At 38.1% G+C, this 21,212-nt stretch overlaps 1 protein-coding gene across 1 annotated transcript; it reads left to right on the forward strand.

The window, feature by feature from the left end:
• The first annotated feature begins 284 nt into the window (after positions 1-284).
• gfpt2 (glutamine-fructose-6-phosphate transaminase 2) lies at positions 285-21,126 on the forward strand. Its single transcript, XM_066645836.1, has 19 exons — positions 285-436; positions 2,688-2,795; positions 3,302-3,397; positions 3,558-3,683; positions 5,622-5,680; positions 6,767-6,901; positions 9,735-9,796; positions 12,729-12,808; positions 14,159-14,276; positions 16,023-16,186; positions 16,701-16,796; positions 17,124-17,221; positions 17,592-17,712; positions 17,815-17,972; positions 18,076-18,190; positions 18,313-18,440; positions 18,831-18,998; positions 19,416-19,577; positions 19,957-21,126. The coding sequence occupies exons 1-19, from the start codon at positions 430-432 to the stop codon at positions 19,999-20,001; spliced, it is 2,046 nt and encodes a 681-aa protein (XP_066501933.1). The 5' UTR covers positions 285-429; the 3' UTR covers positions 20,002-21,126.
• The last annotated feature ends 86 nt before the right edge of the window (positions 21,127-21,212 follow it).

The raw sequence follows: 21,212 nt of genomic DNA on the forward strand, positions 1-21,212 counted from the left end.
ATCTTTCAAAAGAGGAGGTACTGAGGCTCATGAGTTGCTGAATGAACAGGTTTTAAAGGGTGTCCGTTGTCCACACACGTTTGCAGGTTACTAGCTGGTAATTAAACGCTTGGTTTATTAGATATCCAACAGTCACAATCGTTTAAAATTACGTATTTAAGGCAGAAAGGCAGTAGCAATGTAATTACACAGCTGACGCGTTCCTTAATTTTGTGTACAGTATGTTAATGAGGATCAGTGGGCAGGGTCAGCGTTTCCTGGGAAACCAGAGGAGGAGCGGTCGCTGTTATAAGTTGAACACAAAGCAGCAGTGTGTTTGAGAGTGTGTACAGCAGTTCTTTCCTCAAGTCACTGAATCACACCGTCGCGGTTTATCCTCCACTTAAGGACTCTCAAGACTTCATTTACTTGAAAGAAGACATCACAGCGATGTGCGGTAAGTCCTACAGCTCGCTTTTTTTCCCGCTCTTTTGTCCGAATTCATGCGCGCGCCGCTGAGAGCTCAATGATAGCTCGCTGTCGTTAGCCAGGTATCTGCCTCCTGAAGCCCACAGTACAGCCGTTAAATCGCTACGGTATGAAAGATGTAGTGTTAAGAAAAAAAGGCGTTACTCCTCAGCGCTCGGGTCCCCTGGCTTTCACAGTGCAGTCTCGTATCGACGCTGACGCCGCTGACAGATCCGGTTTCAGTAATGAAAGTTAACAGCGTCTCACTCTAACCGGCGACGTGGCTCCTACTCTGTCACCTTCATCTTTGCTTTCCAAATATTTGACTAATCATACTCAGACACATTTTTCACCGTACATGATACACATCATCACAGTTTATATATATTTTGCACTGTTGGGCCACCTATAAAACTACCACTAAAGCTCATTATTTCAACATTCATTCAACATCATACAAACAGAGGTCAATTCAAAAACATATTTAAAATTACTGTAACAAAATACCTCACAGGGACTATAATAAAATATCATATTGACAATATTGACAATTTTCTCACATATTAATTTCATTAACTCCCCTCATTGAAGGGGGTTTATTTTAACATGCTATATGTGGCAACCTATTTGTATTCAATGAGTAAAATAGCGTAAAAAACATGTATTTGTTTGACACTGTTGTTCCTGCAATAAGGGTGGTATTAGTCATAGCAAAGAAATAATCCCAAAGTTAGCAATGTGTATAATGTAGAGGGGAAAAAATCATGAAATTGGTTATTTTTCATACAGTTAGTTGTGGCCTTCAATTTTTTTTTTTTTTTAGTAATTTGATATTAATCATTTACAGGTTTTCTAGCAATTACTATTGATTTTCCGCAAATGCTTTTAATAAGACCCTAATGTGAAGCGGTTTAAATGTAGTTTAAGTTTACTTGAGCTTTAATTTAGTTCATTCATTCATTCTTTGTCTGTAATCGCTTATCGAATTCAGGAATCACTGGGCGCAAGTCAGGAACACACCCTGGATGGGTGCCTGGCCTTCACAGGGCGACACATACACTCACACATTCACTCACACCTATTGACACTTTTGAGTCACCAATCCCCCTACCAATGTGTGTTTCTGGACTGTGGGAGGAAACCGGAGCACCCGGAGGGCATGTGAGCACCATGTGGACACAGGGAGAACACACCAACTCATCACAGACTGTCACCCGGGGCGTGCCTTGAACTCACAACCTCCAGGTCCCTGGAGCTGTGTGACTGTGACACTACCTAAGCGCCACTGTGCCGTCCTAAATTTAATTAAATTCTGTTAAGAATCAGTGAAACCACTGGCAGTCAACATGAATAGCATTGATTTTCTCATTACAGAGGCACCTGTCAAAGGTGCTAGATATATTAAGCAGTAAGTGAACTATCAGTTCTTACAGTGGCTATATTGTTCATTTTCATCATACAAGCTTGCTCAGAGCATTTCCAAAATAATGTCTTGAGGGTTTATCTGGGTTTCCAGTGGTAATTGCCTATCAAAAGTAATCCAAGGAACCAGTGATCCCATGAAACAGCGACCCCAGCTTCTCACTGATGTGCTAGGAGACCGGAGGTTAGTTTGTGTGGTTCAGTCCCATAGAAGATATACCAAAGTACAAACAACTGAAAAAGTTAATGCTGGCTCTGATAGAAAGTCGATGAAAACACAGTGTATTGTCCTTACTCACTCCTTCCCTCCCTCACACATCAGTGAGACTTTGCTGCCCATGAACCTGTCACTAGTTCACTGATTATACTTCCTATATGAATGAATTATGTTATTTTTTTACAGTTTATAAAACTGTCTATCTTACTCTGACTAATTTTTTTCAAATTTATTTTAAGAAATGTATGTTTGTATTGTCTAACTCTTTAGATTATATTTATTAATCACTTACTAATCTTAAAGCCTATTGTCCTGTAATGGCAATGAATTGTACAGTGAGCACAATGAAATCAGTAGAAATTCTTTAGGGGTGTGTGGACTCACTCTAAGTTTCCTTAGAGTTTAGGGTTTATAAAGTTGCCTCAATGCACAATTCAATCAGCAGATATTTTCAGTTAAATATATAAATATGTATAAATTACATTCTGTGTTCCCTTGCTCACATTATAATGTCGCAACATTTCTTTAAAGTTTTAATGGGGTCAATCACCTGTATCTTCATGTCTTTACTGACCTCCTTTTTAATGACCTCCCACTCCAGGAATCTTCGCCTACCTGAATTACAGAGTGCCACGGACGAGGAAGGAGATTTTTACAACACTGGTGAAGGGACTACAGAGGCTAGAGTACAGAGGTTATGACTCTGCAGGTGAGGTAACTCCTCCCAGCTCCTGCGAATGTAATGTCAGTGTGTAAAGTCAGCTGGAAATAGATCCGGCTCAGGGCAGAACAGAGGCCTCGTTTCATGTATTTTGGCAGTGTCAAGAGGCCGGTGTTTTGTGGCTGGTGTTCTGGCAGCTCACTCCAGAAGTGATGCACTGAAGTTACTTGAGTCTAATGTGTACATAATGTCTACTTGCATAAAATATGTTTACCGCAGTTTACTTGCCAAATGTAAGTAAAGGGACAACTGTAAGTAAAAGCAATATAGTCACCAAAAAAAATCTCCAAAATGCTTCCTTTAATAGGCAAAGTCATCCCTGCGCTTTGCACAATACCAAACAAATCAGGTCCAATTTAGGTGAAAAACTAAAAATTGGTAATTTGAGTGAAGCATGTGCCCTTGTACTCAAATTTATGACTTTTTCCTTAACAGATTTCTTTGAGAATAGCACTAGCCTTCATGTTTTTCTTGTTTTACTGCATTCTGTCCAGGTGTTGCAGTGGACTGCGCTGGAAAAGATGACAAAGGCAGCATCAGTCTCTTTAAGAAGAAGGGCAAAGTAAAGGCATTGGACGAGGAGCTCTACAGTGGGTCAAATCATTATGTCATAAATAATTTCCACCACTTTTTTCTCTTCTCTTTCATCATCATCTAGTCCTCATCTGTTCTCAGACTAATGACTTTCTCACAGAGTCCTTTATTGGTATGGGGTGGTTAATTTACTGGAGTTGTCTTTGCTATCACCAGAGAATGACTCACTTGATTTGGACTTGGAACTGGACACACACTTTGGGATTGCACACACTCGCTGGGCCACGCATGGAGAGCCCAGTGCAGTCAACAGCCACCCTCAGCGCTCTGATAAGAACAACGGTAAGTGCAGACACCCTCACACAACTTTGGAGATTACATAATATGGCTTTCAGGTGTCTTTTAAATACAGAAACAAATAAAGTTTTGCTTTAAGGGAACTGCTGGTGAGAATCTTTGTTTTTCAGAATAAATAAGAAAAAATATTGACAGTGTTGCAGCAAGAACAATTAGTTTACAGCTGTACACACACACACTCGAAGAAACTTTTGCATGATTACATGGCACCGAAAGTGGTTCTTCTGCTGTAACAAGCTTGGCATTTTAACTATAGAAGAATCATTTTTGGTGCCTTTCCTGAAAGGAGCTATATAGAACCATTTGTAGCATGTTCTCCATCAATCTGAAGAACCTCTTCACAATGCAATCGTGCACCATTTTCATTACTAAAGAGCTCTTTGTCGAGAATGTAAGTTACTTTAAGGTGAACCCATTGTGGGCGTAGGTGTTCAGTAATGCACACAAAGTATGCATAATTACCTCATAGAAAAGTGTGAAACAAAATTGGATGCTTTGGAGCAGCCAAACATGATCTTGAGGTCACCATGCACAGTGTCAAGTGTTGGCTAAAAGAATATAACCCCTCCCTGTCCACCAGCACTGGGCATCTGTAACAATGGAATTGTGTTCTCTGTGGTATTCAAGAACAATCCTTGGTTTTGGAGTGGCTTTTGTAATCTAGAACAGATCATCCAATATCACCTGATATCACTAATGTTCTCATGTCTGAATGTCATGGTGTCTTTACTGAAATGTTCCAAAATCTTATCAGCAGGAACAGAGCCGGAACAGTCACAACAATGCAACTTTTTGGCAAAATAGAAATAAGAATGTTAAATACAGTAAAGAGGCAACAATAAATGTTTTTATTCTTGCACATTCTGATGGAAACACTTGAAGCAAAGCAGTATTTTTTAGTGTACATCTAAATCTTCAGCAGATGACAGCAGATAAAAGGACTGAGCTTAAATTGCTGCAGATTACAGAGGGCCACACCGCTAATCCCTGAAAAGAAACAGGAAGTTCCTCTTGCTTTTCTGTCTCCATAAACAAGCCATAGACAGAGGTTTCATTTAAAGCTACTGATTAATGAAATGGTTTCTCTGCTGTAATCGCCAGGAAGACAAATCATCAAGATTATGTCCATGATGTGGTCTGCTACTCAAATAGGAAGAAGACTATGCACTCATACGTTGTGTAGACATCAGGAACACACAGCTGTCACTCTGGTCTTTTTCCACCCCTTCAATATTCTTAAGTTAGCTGCTTTTCCTGTTTCTCAAGATCTAAGTTGTCCCAATTACAAATTTAAATGCACACAAATGACTTCACATTTTGGTATTGTGTAAATAACTGGAACATATTGAGTAAATAAGTATGGATAGATTTGATATTATACTACTGCTTTTTGCACAGTACTATTCATTCAATCATTCATTCATTCATTCACTGCTTTATTCAGATCAGGGTGGTGGTGTGTTTGGACCCTACCCAGAATCACTGCCCTGTATGTTATTTAGGTTAATGACAAAATGTTTTCCCACAGTCTAACAAAGCGTGAAGTGTATGCCTGATCATTTTCTGGACTTAATCCCCAAGAATTCTTCTTTCTGGTAATAGTGAGCACCTGACCTTATCTGTAGACATTTGGGCTTTCAGTGGGTACTGAGCTGAAAGAGGCAATTTGAGTGTAAGCCAGAACCAAACCTATTCTTTTGAGCAAGCCAATAGAAAATGACATGGAATCTGATTCTCTTTCAGACAGCCCTATTTGTGTAGGGTCCAGTGTGGGTATGTGTGGTGTTTGAGTAAAAAACGAGTATATTTGCTCCATTTGAGAACCCTGGCTCAACCTGTTCAACTTGATTTTTCTAGGTTTATGACTGAGTGGATACTTCCTACTGAGTATTTACTTTTATGTCTCTGTGTTTGTTTTTGTAGAATTTGTGGTAATTCACAATGGCATTATCACCAACTATAAGGAACTGAAGAAATACCTGGTAGGTACAGTTTCATAGCATTTATACACACATAGAATAGCAACATGATTCATTATAGGACTATCACTCATCTACACACACTCAGTCAGATATTTTCTGTTGTACTGTTGCCAGGTAGAAAGGAATTTACACAATGTTGGTTGTTAGTAAAGTATGAATTTTGAACAAATGTAGCTATCATGTAGAATCATGGTGTAATGGATATCAATTCACAGTATGTCATTTTTAAATAGAAATATATTTTTTATACATTTTCTTAAACAGAATGAATTGGGTGAGATTTGTAATACTTTATTAGCGTGCCACAGCAACATTAAAAGTCTAAGGTGCTCTGAATATAGCACTTGCCATAAATTAATTTGTCTCTCTATGTCAGTGACACCTAAATTACATAACACTCGTTCAATACGAGTGTGTGACCTTTAAGAAGAACATAGTTGTAGGTAAAAGTGGAGCAGGTTTTACATTACAGCAATAGCCTAACAATTAATCTCTCAAGATGTGGTTGATGCTGCTTGTTCAGTTTTATGACATCCCCGGTATTCATTCTTCAGAGTGTGCTCAATAAAGGAAGTAAAGGGCATAAAATGGCTACACTTTCTCCTTTGAATGAGGCTGTGAATTTTGTGTGCGTTTGGAAGAAAATGGAGTGATGTGGTAATGGCCTTTTACATTTTTTTTTCCATGGATGAAAGTAAGCCAAAGTTGAATTGCTGATATTGAACTCCCTCAGAGACAGATGAGTAATAATTTGAGCTCCTCTTTCTGCCCACTCATAAAGTGCACATTCTTAAATCAAACTCATCCAAGCATGTAGAACTGTTAGGTTACAGTGTAATATGTGCCAGCCTAATACCATGGAAGTGTGAATGAGCAAGCCTTAGTCACTCCTGTGACGAGGTTTAGTAAGCATCATTTCTGAGCATAAGTGCTTTAAAGTGATCTGTGTAATCCTCATAGCCTAATTCTTTTAAGAACTACGAGGTGCCTTTTCCCCTTTCCCCATCTTGGAAAGCTGCATGTTTTATGTTTTGCTGTTGTTTGCTTGTGTAACCATGGCCATTTTGGGTCCCACCCTTTTGACAGGTTTCCAAAGGCTACGAGTTTGAGTCCGAGACTGACACAGAGGTCATCCCCAAACTGATCAAGTATCTTTATGACAACCGCGAGAGCGATTACGTGTCCTTCTCCACCCTGGTGGAGCGCGTCATCCAGCAGCTGGTGAGCATCAGGACTATGCGTCTGAGCATGTGTGTGTGTGTGTATACGTGTGTGAGGTGGCCTTACGCAGACTCTTATGGGACCTCCTTATCCTTATTGTCAGGTCTAAAGTCCAGGTGTTGCTCGAATTCTTTAAAAGGCAAAGGAAGCTCCTTAACAACCCTCTGTTAACAGTATCTTATTAGTGGTTTTATGGCCTGCTGTAATAATGTCATAATAAGTCCTGGTAAGACAGTCTGGACAAGGTAGATCAGGATAGTCACTTTAGTAATCGTTCATGTTACGTATTTTAGGCAAATTATTTCTACTTACTCTATGTGGCTAACATTTAAATTAATAGAATATATATATAATAATTTCTAGAATATATTATTTATATATTTGTCACACATTGTGTCACTAATTAAGTGACAGCATATCAACATACATACAAATCCTCTATTAATTTGTGTTAACAGTGTGTCTTACATCCATCTGTTACATTACTTTTCAAGAGCACAGCTTAAACCCTTCCCATTATTGGCTCAGCGCATTCATATTTTTATAATCTTTTTGGGAATAGGCTTGTCTTGTTCTTATCAGTTGTCCATAGTACCTTTGAACATCACCAAGGCCTAAGACACTCTCTCAAAATTCAAAAGTCCACACACCCATAACTTCTCCAGTGAGAGCACAGATTAACCAGTGCCCTCTTCTCCTCTCCCTGCCCTTCTCCTTACAGGAACCAGTAGTTTATCATTAGTTTATAAAGCTCAGCTTTCCTTATCAGCTCATTTATGTTTAACTTTCCCCTCTTCACCTCCCCTGCTTTCTCCTATAAATTCAGTTCATTATCTTAATTACACTTAGCAGATCTGACTTAGCATAGTGACTGTGTTCAGATGAAAGAGTGATATTGTTCTGAATGGCTGTGCCTTACGCCTTGCAGCATGTAGGTTTTATGGGGGTTTTACCCTCCTCTTAGCGAGCGACACTGAAAGAAGAGGCTTTTGTTTACAGGCAGTATAGAAGGGGAGAAAAGATCAGAGAGATAGTTCAATTGATTGAAACCAGACTAAAACCTACTACATTCAAGTGCTCTGGTCATTTGGTTTGTTTAAGTGTGGTTGCATATACTAATTGTGAAAAAGATTGGGGACAGATTGTTTTTTATTAATGAGTTTGCAGTAAGTTGAGTTGTTAACCACTTACAGCAGCACGTTTGGGAAATATGTTATGAGACAAAATGTGCATATTTTGTAAAAATGGGTTGTGCTCACAGAGTTATTATCTGGTAATTGCAAGCTCAGTTGTAGATACATTATGGAATAAGGGCACAGCAAATTCACCAGTGTTAAATCAACACTATTAGTGTTAAGTTTACATTTTTACACTAATGGTGTTGATTTAGCACGGGTGGATTTGCTGTTGTATAATACAGGTGACAAGTTCTTTTGTAGTTTGCAGATTTTAAAATTTTAGATCAGTGCAGCTAACACAAACCTGACCATTTAAGGCATAAATTCATCCATTTAAGGTCAAAGCTCAATTCAGGCTTCTGCCATTTCCTTTAGGACCGGTAAAGTATTATCTTATGTAATCTTATCTCATTTTACTGCATATTGTAGCTGTCCAATTAAAAGTATATCTCCGTATTTGTGGATTTTTAATTTACTGCATTGTTTAAACACAGCAGCTGCCCTTTATTTTCACGATGAATGGACCAATAGAAATCCTGCAGAATTACATGAAATAAAATCCTTTTACATCCTTTTGACTTCCATTGAAATTTAAGAAGGATTTTCCCTTCTCCTGTAAAGATGCTGTTTTGGGATATAAAAATGTTAAATGTTTGATGTACAGCAATATGTCTCTCCCAACATTCGCTAACTTTCAGCGCAGCACAAACCTGCACCACGAGCCACGCTGTCACTCATGTGGCTGGGCCATCGATCTAGACCACATTTTTTGAGTCTGTGTGTGAAATTAATAATTAATGTGACATGGTTTGATAAACACTCACCAAATCCAATCCAAACTTTGCCTTTTGAATGAATATTTCTGTCTTTACAAACCTTTACTCACAGGATAGGAAGCTCTACTTTAGCAGATGTTTTTCCATGTATCTCTGTAATCTGACGTCTTTCCATTTTAACAAACAAATCTTATAAATCTTATTAAAAATGAATAAACAAATACAGCGCTGTATTTAAAGTACCACCATCAATTATAAGTATGTCTATGTGTGTGGGGGGTGGGGGTGGGGTATTTCCTCTCAGATTGTGGGCAGGAGTTTTGTGTCTGTGGCTGCAGCACACACAGAGGGCTACTCTATCTCTCTGCTCTCAGCTCACTGTGTAGTTCTGTTCCTGTTAGCGCCTCTCTGGGCCCCTGCCCTCCTAACACCACTGTAGAGTACCAAATGCAGCCAAGAGAGAGGGTGATGACAGAGTGTACAGTTAAACAGACATGCCATTATTTGATTTGTGAATGCTAAGAGAATTTTGAAGTCCTCCTTTTTAATGAACAATTTCAATTTTGATGTTGATTCCAAAATAATAAAAAAATATATGTCAGCTAAGATTTATTTGTAGAATTTTTAAGCTTAGACCCAGGAAATGTATGAAGGTAAATATTGAATCTTGGATCTTGGTCTGAGACAATTATTAACATATGCTTCTTCACACCTCAGAGCTCATGGCTAGATCGATTCATACTTTCTACTTGTTGTTGTATGTTGTTGTTTTTTTTGTGAAGGAGCAGGGCCATTTTCCTATCATTCTGTAATAATTTCATGTGGCTTTTCATTTTAATTGAGAGTAAATATGCTATTATCTTTTCTTCTCTCCTACAGGAGGGAGCTTTTGCTCTTGTATTTAAAAGCATTCACTTCCCAGGAGAGGCCATTGCCACCAGGTCAGCAGCAATACAGTCTCTTAGAACATTTCTCCTGTCTGTAACTTCCCTGTTCTCTTCTCTCTCTCTTTCTCACTCACTCATTCACTTACTCACTCACTCACTCACTCACTCACTCAGTCGTTCTCTCTCTGTTTTCCCTGTGTGTGTATTCAGGTCCTCTCGTCACTGTGCTTCTCATCTTTTCATATATTTAATTTTCCCATGTACTAAAAGTAGGTCACTCAAACACTGTGGTTTTGGGTGCTGCTAAAAAATGTACTGTATGCTAATGTGGAGCCATATTCAAGCCTCAGCACATCTCAGTATGTTTAACCAGACTCAGGCTCTCATATCGTGTCTATGGGAACACTGTTTACTAATACAAATATTATGCTAGCTAATTAAATAATTTTATTTTACTATAGCTAAGTAAAGATATTTTACTGCTGTCTGTGAAGTTGTTTCCAGGCACTCTTACATGTTGTACTCGTTGCTGACAGTAACAAAAGCATGTCATAATTTTAAATCCATCCATTATCTGTAACCGCTTATCCAATTTAGGGTCGCGGGGGTCCAGAGCCTACCTGGAATCATCGGGCGCAAGGCGGGAATACACCCTGGAGGGGACGCCAGTCCTTCACAGGGCAACACAGACACACACACATTCACTCACACACTCACACCTACGGACACTTTCAAGTCGCCAATCCACCTGCAACGTGTGTTTTTGGACTGTGGGAGGAAACCGGAGCACCCGGAGGAAACCCACGCGGACATGGGGAGAACACACCAACTCCTCACAGACAGTCACCCGGAGCGGGAATCGAACCGACAACCTCCAGGCCCCTGGAGCTGTGTGACTGCGACACTACCTGCTGCGCCACCATGCCGCCCACATAATTTTAAATTAATTATTATAATTAGTATTTTTTTACAAATTGCAAATTGTCTACTTTCAATCATTTTTATAATACTTTCTGTTGGGTATAAATTTCTAAGTGCCATATAAACATTAGTTATCATAATCATTACTGGGTCTAGTTTCAAATGAAATGATGCGGTATAAGATTGTTTTACAAGATTAATGACTGTGGTTTCACAAATTGCAACACATTCAGTAAACAGGTAAAAGAGTCAATTTACAAAACTAAGAATGAAATAGAGTTCATGTGTAAGTAGCTGTGTGTGCCTTTTGACGTTTAAGACTTAAACCGCATCTACTCACTTGCATCCTAGTGCAATACAACTGTGCTCTTTAGAGACAGTGTAGATCGAGTTATACATATGAACCTGAGCCAAGTGAGACCACGTGAGTGTTAATCACTCCCATCTGCCTGCCTCTCTCTGAATGAGCGCGTTGTTGCTTGTGGTCAGTTTTCTCTCCAGACGAGAGAATTGTGTAAGTCTGCGCTTGTTGCACGGATGATCTGTTTTATTCTTTCTCAAGACAGAGTGTCCAAGATGTTGTCTTAGGTTTGTTGTTGCAATCTGTTTTACTTTTGTGCCTGGAATGGGTTTTCGAAGAAGCCTGTTTTAACTGAAATGTTTCACAGGACAGCATAGGTTTTCAAGGAATAATTATTTAAAACAAAGCTTTATTTGTCCATGGCCAGTCTTGCTATATCCTCCTTTGTGGAAGGGTGTCTCTCCTAGGCTTATCACGATGTCAGAAATTTGACTTTTACATCTTTATCCAGATGAAGAAGGAATGCAAATCCATTTCTCACAAATGCAGCAAATGGTCTATGGGACAAAGTTCACCTGAATGAAATACTCTCTGGCATTGAAAAACATTATTTTAGAACCGTCTGACAATGCTCAATTAAAGTGCTCAGTTATGATCCATCTTTCTTTGTAAACACTGAATGCTAAACTCTGCCACTCTGTTTTCACATTTAAATCCACAGTCCTTGCCCTGCTTTATTTGACTTTGATTTGAATATGCGTCTTACTGGACCAAATCATTCTGGTTCCTTTTCAGTGTCTTTCTCTTTACTGCAGATAAAGTAGTCCATGTAGTGTTTATCATCCAAACTGCCTTTCATGGGTTAGTGGACATTATGTAAATGCTACTCCTGTTTAAACAGAGCAGACTGTAAAAGTGTGTACCTGTGAGACCACAGGTGAGATTTTTTGTGTTATTTCCTTGTACTGGACAAACGGATCTGAACAAGGATGTTAGGACAGAGAGAGGTTCAGTGAAACTGAACAGGATGTTGTGTCACACGGGTTTACTTTTTAATGAGCTTATGTCAAAGGTGTGAAATTTCGAATATTGTAGTATTTTTTTCCGATATTCCAGCTGCCTAACAAGTTTGCTGCTGCAGAAATAGTCATGCATTTTCATGTTTACTACAGTCTTCAAAATAAAAGTTCCCGTGTCCTTGGTTTGGAATAGACCAAACACAGAATTGTTGTCTTATGATACTGCACAAAAGTCTCAGGAGTCTCTTCCATAGTAACCTTGTAAGAGTGTGTTGAATATCAGCTCTGAGTCAGGAGACATATTAGTCATTTGTAAATGTAGTTTAATGACAGCTCATCCCTGCAGGCTTTATTGCATTTGTTGTTGTTGCTTGTTTGTTTGTTTTAACATAACAGGAAAAACATACAGTTTACAGAGCCACACATGATTACAGAAATTCATTACATATGTAATTCATTACTGAATAATTCATAGTAGTTACTGAATAATCTGTTTTACGGGTAATTGATTAATAAGCTTGTAGTTTTATGGTTTATCCCTTTAATTTAAAATTAACTAGGATGATTTCCCAACCATGAATTAAGCCTAATCTTGAACTTAATCCCACTTCTAAGGGTGATTCAGCATTGGAATTTTTTAGTCTAATCTTAGGTTTAATCTGGGTCTGAGTAACTGGTTTTGAGTGCATTTCAAACAAAACGAGATTTCAAAATGATTTATTCCTATGATCTCTGTTTGCCCTAGGAGAGGGAGCCCCTTGTTAATTGGTGTAAGAAGCCAGTACAAACTTTCCACTGAGCAGATTCCCATTCAGTACAAAAGCGGTGAGTACCTGGCCAAGAAGAAAACACAATCCACACTTAAGGCTGCAACCTGACTGGCTCACCAAACCAGTGTTGTAACTGTCACGTTAATGCATTCCTACACATTGAACAGTCTGTGTCTTGTGAAATATAATTACTACTCCATGACAAATGACAGAAGCAAGCCTGCATAGCACGTCACTTAGGGTAAGGTATAAGGCCAAATTTAGGTGTGAAGCTGAGAAAGGATTATGAACACATTAGAATTATGTAAATTCAGAATTATGAGCTTTAGATACTTACAGGTGTTGTATTTATTGAAATACATTAGAAGCAAAGACTTCACATAAAAAAGAAAACTTTTGATAAATAAGTAATTCATGCAGAAATCTGGATCATTCCACATCACTGAATATTTTATAGTATATTTGTATTTATATACAATAATATATATATGAAACGGAGATGGCACATTTTGCATCAAACTCTAAGAAAAATGGCATCAGTATAAAGCAAACATTTGAAACATTTCCAAAAGATTATTAAATTGTATTTATCTAGCAATCACCTAAGCTCTCTAAATGATAAATGGAACAAAATGATCCATTTTATTTTGTGGGAGATAAATAAATGTGAACTGTAAAATGAACTCGTTAATTGGATCACACCATATTACTCATTCAGAAGCCCTCAGCAGAATCATCAAACATTTAATCTTGATATACAGCATTAGATATCCATCGTTTTACTCAGCAAAGTGTCTACCATGGGAGTGTATGAGTTGGATATGAGTCAAGCAGTAAATAGTGAGTTATTTACTCACTTGCCTATGTCTTAGCCACATTGCATAATCGTGGCACTATGCTATTACCAGCTATTAAACATAATGTACTATCTGATAGATCTAAATGTTTCCTTGGAAATGTTTCATATGTGTGTTAAAAGGAACACTCCTGCCTTTATAAACATAATCTCTATAAGTTGTAATTGTAGCATATATCCTATTAGCACTGGCAATAATTTGTCTATACTAATATTACATAGCAAAAAAAAACTCACTTGAAACAAATTCCCAATAGAACCCAATGGGCAGAGGCAAGTGCATTCTTGTTGGTTTGTGTCACAAATATGTTTGAATCCAACTTTTTGTTTAAGGTTGAAATAAATTATAGTATTTAGAATAATACAAGAGGAAGCATCTAGTTTGGCAAGGATATTATTTTCTCTCTTGCAGAAGAGGTAAATTTATCCAGCAAAAGAGAAAAGCAAACCCAATTCCAAAGATGTACAGACTTTAGATCCCACGCTTACTTTAACTAAACTTGTGGTCATTACTTTAATAAATATGATATATGGGTTTCCTTTCCACAGGGGACTCAAGGAGAGACATTAAGAATAAAAACTATATTAACAAAGTGGACAGCAGCAATGCCTTGCACTCTGTACATGACAGGATGGCTGTGGAGTTCTACTTTGCGTCAGATGCCAGGTAAAACATGCAAAAACACACACACACACAGATAAACTGACACAGACATTCACAGATTATAATCAGTGTATGGATTTATGTGTCTGTTCCTGTAAATGGAAAGAATCATTTTTAAAATAATTATGTTTAGATGTTGCTTAGGGGACCCAAGTCCAGGTCAGATGAGCGGATCATTAACTACTCAGTGCCTTTTTATGAATTATATGAATTAGCAACTCAGTACTGCTTCCTTGTGGCCACAACATCTAATTGCATTGTTTGACATTTTTAACTCATAAATAGTTTGTACTCAGACTTGACCTATGCTGACGTATTCATGTTGCAGCAGTACTTTTTAGAATGTGAATTTGATATAAAGTGGACAGTTTTATGAAAAAAATAACACAAATGTGGGCATTTGGAGAGATTCTCGACTCACAAACCATGAAGTAAAACAACCCAGTCGGTTTTTTGTTATGTGCATAATACAGTGAACATTTGATAAAATGAAACCTTCTAATTTGTGCCTTATTTTACACAGAGCGGAGGCAATTTAGAGTTGTCCTTCCTTACCATCTGAGTCTCTCCAATCACAGTACTGGCACTTTTATTTTAAAAAGTGCAGAGACAAGGTTAAACAGAGTAAAACAAACCCAAAGAGCGCAGATAAATAAGTGTATTGACTAAATGTGGCAAAAACAAGAAGGAAGAAGAATGAAAACAAAGTGAAAAAGATTAAAAAGACAAAATTTCTGTTCCTTGTGCCTCACTCCTGGGAACGTCGCTTTTGGAGTAAACAAAGACCCTGTCTCGTTTAAAGGAACAGGTGGTGAAACCCACTGTTCTGAACAGGGCTGTTTAGACAGGGGAAGAATGGTGCTGTGGTGTTTGGTCCTTGTGGTGTTTTCAATTAAAAAAATGGTCACAACCCTTTTTTTAAGACTTCAGGGCTGTGTTAACTTGTGGATAAATGTGTATATGTCCCCATTTAAAAAGATTTGTAAAAATGAAAGCGAGTGTCTGATGTGATGATCTGGATGGAGCCGTTACAAAAGATTAATTAATGAATGTATGGGTTTTCATAAATTATTTTTTTGCAAATATTGTGACAATATTTTTCTAAAGAACACAATATTCATTTTAAGATTAATATGAAAATCAGGTAGAGTTTATAAAATGTCATACCCACAGCATTTCCATAGCTGTTTCAGCTTGAACAAATTCCTCATTGTTAACAACTGTTAAATATGAAAATAATTGATTGAAGATTTGGTCATGCAGTGTGTGTGAATATTGTGTTAATGTGTGTAGTTTATTTGGAGCATTTAGCATTACAAAATAAATTATTGTATTATAATATGCTAGGCTTGAGTTAATATTTTAGTCCCAAATTAATTGTCTTTGTCCCTAATTCTGAGTTAAAAAAGGAAGTGATGTTTTCAGAGGAGGGACATTCTGGCTGCTCTTATTCCTTTTATTACAGTTTATACAGTATTATCACTGCGTTTATTATAAATTAATTGCATGTTATTTTCTCATTGAGTTAGCTCAGTGTATTCTTTGATACCTTATTACAGTGTGTTATGTGAGCCTTATTTTTGCATATTCACTCCTGTTACTCCTATTACTGACATTTTATACACATCTATTACATAGTGCCCTCTCTCGCTTTCTCTCTCCTACTCTCTCACTCTCTCTCTCTCTCTCTCTCTCTCTCTCTCTCTCTCTCTCTCTCTCTCTCTCTCTCCACCCATCACTCTCTCTCAGTGCCATCATCGAGCACACCAACAAGGTGATGTACCTGGAGGATGATGACATAGCAGCAGTGGCGGAAGGGAAGTTGTCTGTGCACCGGATGAGCCGGAGCGCTGGAGAGGACCCTGTCAGAGTGATCCAGACACTGCAGATGGAGCTCCAGCAGATCATGAAAGGTGACAGACCTGCTTCCAAAATACCCACATACAGTATATACCCAAAGTTACATCTGCTTGTCATTAGCAGAATACACCACGTTGGCCAAAAGGACTGCCACTGCATCAATCTGACGATAACAACTTTGCCAGTTTTACTGTTTATAAGAGCTTGACTTACCAGTCAGAATTTTTTAGGATATAAATGTATGTCCACATAAATGTCTATATTTAAAGTACCTAGTCTTTCTGTATTATCTTATTAGTGGCCAATGTGCAATGTGTGTGGTGGGCTGATGGCAAAAACTAAATACAAATATGAAACGTGTTGGGTTTTTAAAATATTTTATATTGTTAAACTATATGTTTATTAAAATAAAATATTAAAATACATAAAAACTCTTTGAAAAGTCATACAAATAAATTCTACAGAGCATAAAATGGGTGACTTGGATCAAGTTATTCATTTACTCTCTCTCTTCCTATGCCCCTGTCTTTGTATGCTGATGCTGGCTCTCATGGCTCTTTCCCTCAGGTAACTTCAAAGCCTTCATGCAGAAGGAGATCTTCGAGCAGCCAGAATCTGTCTTCAACACCATGAGGGGCCGCATCTGCTTCGAGACCAACAGAGGTAGAGCCTGACCTCCATCTCCACTATCCGTGAAACAGCAAACTGCACACACACACTGCCGCCCCCAAGGCCAAAATGTTCTCCACTGATTTGGAGCACTTCCACCTGCAGGCAGCAGTTTAAACTGGGACACCACTTTCTTATGGCTTGTGCATCTTCATGTATTGTAGTAATAATATATTTCCACCAGGAACTGATATGTGAACCACAAGGCAATGAGTAGTTGCTTTTCTAAAACTTGATAAACATCTGTAGAGAGGGAGGGGGTTTATTTTAGCTGGGACCTTAGTTATTCATGTGTTTGCATATGTGTGTCTTTGTACACAGTGGTACTTGGTGGTTTAAAGGATCATCTGAAAGAGATCAAAAGATGCAGACGCCTCATTATCATTGGATGTGGAACCAGCTTTCATGCAGGAGTTGCTGTAAGTTTCATTCAGAAGAAATTAACAAAGAAATTAACATGAAAGTCTGTAAGTTTGTATGGTTTTCTGGCTTGTGTTTTTTGGTGTGATTTACAGAAGTATTTCCCCAACCCTGTTTCAAGTGTCACATGGCACATTTTGGTATTTGAATCCCATCTAGCTACAGGCCTGAAGTCTGAGCCTCAGGCTTATCCTTTTAATTTTAAAGAAGATTTTGTGGTAGTTGATATGGCTGGGGCTGTAGTTGGGTTAATTTCCCACTAACTACAGAGGACAACTGAAGGGACCAGTCCTATAAGTGGTTAACTCAGAAGTAGCTTTTCCAAATAAAAAATATTTGCTTGAAGTTTATGTCTCTCTCTTTGTCCAGACACGACAGATTTTGGAGGAACTGACTGAACTGCCTGTCATGGTGGAATTGGCCAGTGACTTCCTAGACCGCACCACACCCGTCTACAGAGATGACGTGTGCTTTTTCATCAGTCAGTCAGGTACACCACAGTTCAGTCACTCATACTCATCAATACTGGAGTAGTGGTAATGATAATTTATGAAAACGTGATACAGACTAATGTAGGCTTGTCTGTGGCCAGGTGAGACAGCTGACACTCTGATGGCTCTGCGCTACTGTAAGGAGCGTGGGGCTCTCACGGTGGGTGTCACTAATACAGTGGGCAGCTCCATCTCCAGGGATACAGACTGTGGAGTCCATATCAACGCTGGGCCTGAAATTGGAGTCGCCAGCACCAAGGTGTGATTCAGCATGCAAAGGCTCTCTCCCTCTCTTACTGGCTCCTCGGGAATTTTAGTTTATTTTTTTCTGTTTCAATTTTTTCTATGCTTCTCTTTTCCAGGCTTACACTAGTCAGTTTGTGTCTATGGTCATGTTTGGTCTGATGATGAGTGAAGACAGACTGTCACTGCAGAAAAGGAGACAGGAGATCATCAACAGCCTCCTTAAACTGCCAGGTGTGTGTGTGTGTGTGTGTGTGTGTGTGTGTGTGTGTGTGTGTGTGAAGACCGACATTGTACAATCATGTCCCTCAGCAAGCTGCACTGATAAACAACCCCCCTCTCCATCCCTCATTCAGAGATGATCAAAGAGGTTTTGGCACTGGACCAGAAGATCAAGAGCATAGCTGATGAGCTTTACCAGCAGAGGTCTCTATTAGTCATGGGCCGAGGCTACCACTACGCCACCTGCCTTGAGGGGGCACTGGTGAGTAGATTTTATTTACTGCATCTTAACTACACTTCATCAGACGTAGAGCTACAAAAACACAAGATCTCAGCCACTCTGTCATAAAAACCTGGTCTGTTCTGCTGTGTAGTATTTTAGAAAATATTATTTATTACATTTCTTTTCATTTTTTAACTGCTTAAATAACTTAACTGCTTTTAGTCCTGTTCCTAACTCTCAGAACTACTAAACTCACATTCATTCCACAGTAAATACAAAATAATTCATAGCAGTCACTGAACGTTTTAGCATTCATAATCTTTGTGGATTCTTTTAATTTTCTTTAATTTAGTTGAAGTCAAGAAGGTGGCAAATGGACACAGCTGCTCAATCCAAAGATGATTATGAATTTTAATATGTATATTGCAGAAAATTAAGGAGATCACATACATGCATTCAGAGGGTATTTTGGCTGGAGAGCTGAAGCATGGACCCCTGGCTCTGATTGACCACCACATGCCTGTTATCATGGTGATAATGAGAGATTCCTGCTACACCAAGTGCAACAATGCCCTTCAGCAAGTCACAGCTAGACAGGTAACACATACAGATACACACAGCTGTGTAAAGTATTATCCCCTGTACTCTGTTATTAGGCACATTGCACCACTACATTTGTCGCACTAATGCAGTAATGTTTAACATACTTTGGGTGAGCCTTTGCTGTGTGAAAGATTTGCTTATGGAAACACCTGCCACTTTTTTTTTAAAATCTGTTTTACTATATTTTGATTTGAAGTTATTTGCAGTGTTTTGTTTAAGTGATAATTGTTTAGAAAAGTAAAATCTGACGTTTTGTAACATACTGAAACTTAAGAATACTCTCCTGATATCATTAGGTTTGCTTGGCGCAGCACATCTGCCAAATTGGCTCATAATTAATATTAATTCTGTTATCTGTTGTCTGAGCATACATTATTTTGAAAATGACTCTCCCTGCTTTATATATTTTAGGGGCGACCTATCATCTTGTGCTGCCAGGACGACCCAGAAATCAGTAAAATGGCATATAAGACCATTGAGCTGCCCCACACAGTGGACTGCCTGCAGGGAATCCTCTGCGTCATTCCTCTGCAGCTCATGTCCTTCCACCTGGCTGTGCTCAGAGGATATGATGTAAGTTGTATAAGTGATAAGTTGTGATACTGTGATGTATAAGCAGATGTATGGTTTCAAAACTTGCTTGCAAATGGTTAAATGCTTGATACAACAAGATTTAGTTTGCACAGAAATGGATTTATTCTCCAAAATCATGCAAATATTGCCTTAATAGCATTTAACCATTAGCCTTATAGTGACTCAGATAAATATATGATATAGAGTTCATTTGAAACAAAGCTTTCCCTTAAAGGGTCTTTTTTAAGACATTTAATAATACATTAATTGCTTTGAGAAATTACTGAATATTATATATGGATTTATTTTTTCAACCGTCCAGCATTTCAGCATCTTCCTATTTTAAAATCTAATCATGCGGTCTTGCTCTGTATTGCAGGTGGATTGCCCAAGGAACCTGGCCAAATCTGTGACTGTAGAGTAACCAGTCCTGAATGCGAACTTAGTAGCCAACCAAGTAAACTCTGACCTGAAGAAAACCTACCATCACAGTGCAATTATGAGTGTGTGTGTTTACATGCGACTAAATGTGCATGTGTAAGCATGTGCATATTTTTGATTTTTGACCAAAACCCAGAAGAACAATCTTCTTCATAAATGAACCAATGTAAGGCTGCTCCAAGAAGTGCATTAATTTGATCACCTTTTACTTCACGTGTGCCTGAAATCTCTACTGCTATTGAAGGAAACCCTAAACTGTGCCTTAATTCCTCTGCTCTCTGAGCTCCACTGAACCAGAGAAGGACAGAGAGCTTGAATGTTTACTTTTTTCATACCAATGTGCAATACTTAAAAAAAATGGGAACCAAAGACCTTTATAGGTTTGAGAAGGTGAACATGTGCAAACTGAGAATTTGAATGTCTTATGCCTTTTATGCTGAGGAGCATGAAAGTACTGACTTACCTATGCCAAATCTATTTACTGTGAGTGACACCTGGAATCAAGTGAAGGGAGTTTTACCATTAATTACAGCACTGTAAATATTTCCAAAATCATCTCATTGTTAAAGTAATGTAGCATTTTACTAAATGCGTTCAGTAAGGCTTTGGGACAACATTATTACTTTTACGTTTTTAGGTCTTTCTCTTTTTTTTTCACCAAATATTTTTGGGTTTCACTGGAAAATCAAAACAGGAGTCGGTACTATTTGGGAATAACATCAAATACAATACTTTTTGCTGAGGCATTCTGAAGTATACACCAGTGTATTATTAAATGTACATTCCAATTTTTACCTTTAAATATTTACATGATTTGTGTCAATCTATTTATGTTATGTAGAATAGATAACTTATTTTATAGTGGCTGGGACTAAAGCCGTTTTAAATTGTTCCCAGTAGGACCTTTGTAATTGTCTCTTTTATCTCTTGTCATGTTGTCAATGTCCTTTTTTACAATCAATTTTTTTTGTGTAACTTTTATGGGATAAATGTTAAGGGGTCTACATATAAAAATAGGTTATACAGAATATTTACTTTTAACTGTCAGACTGTGATCAACTGTAAAAAAAAAAAGTGAATAAAGCATGACAAATAATTGCATTTGTTTTGATGATTTTTATTTGCATTTGTTTTTGAAGGACACTGTAGGCAAATTACATAAATTCATCTATTAAATGTATATAAAGTAGTCAG

This window comes from Hoplias malabaricus, chromosome 15, assembly GCF_029633855.1.
Source record: "Hoplias malabaricus isolate fHopMal1 chromosome 15, fHopMal1.hap1, whole genome shotgun sequence".
In the NCBI taxonomy this organism is placed as follows: domain Eukaryota; kingdom Metazoa; phylum Chordata; class Actinopteri; order Characiformes; family Erythrinidae; genus Hoplias; species Hoplias malabaricus.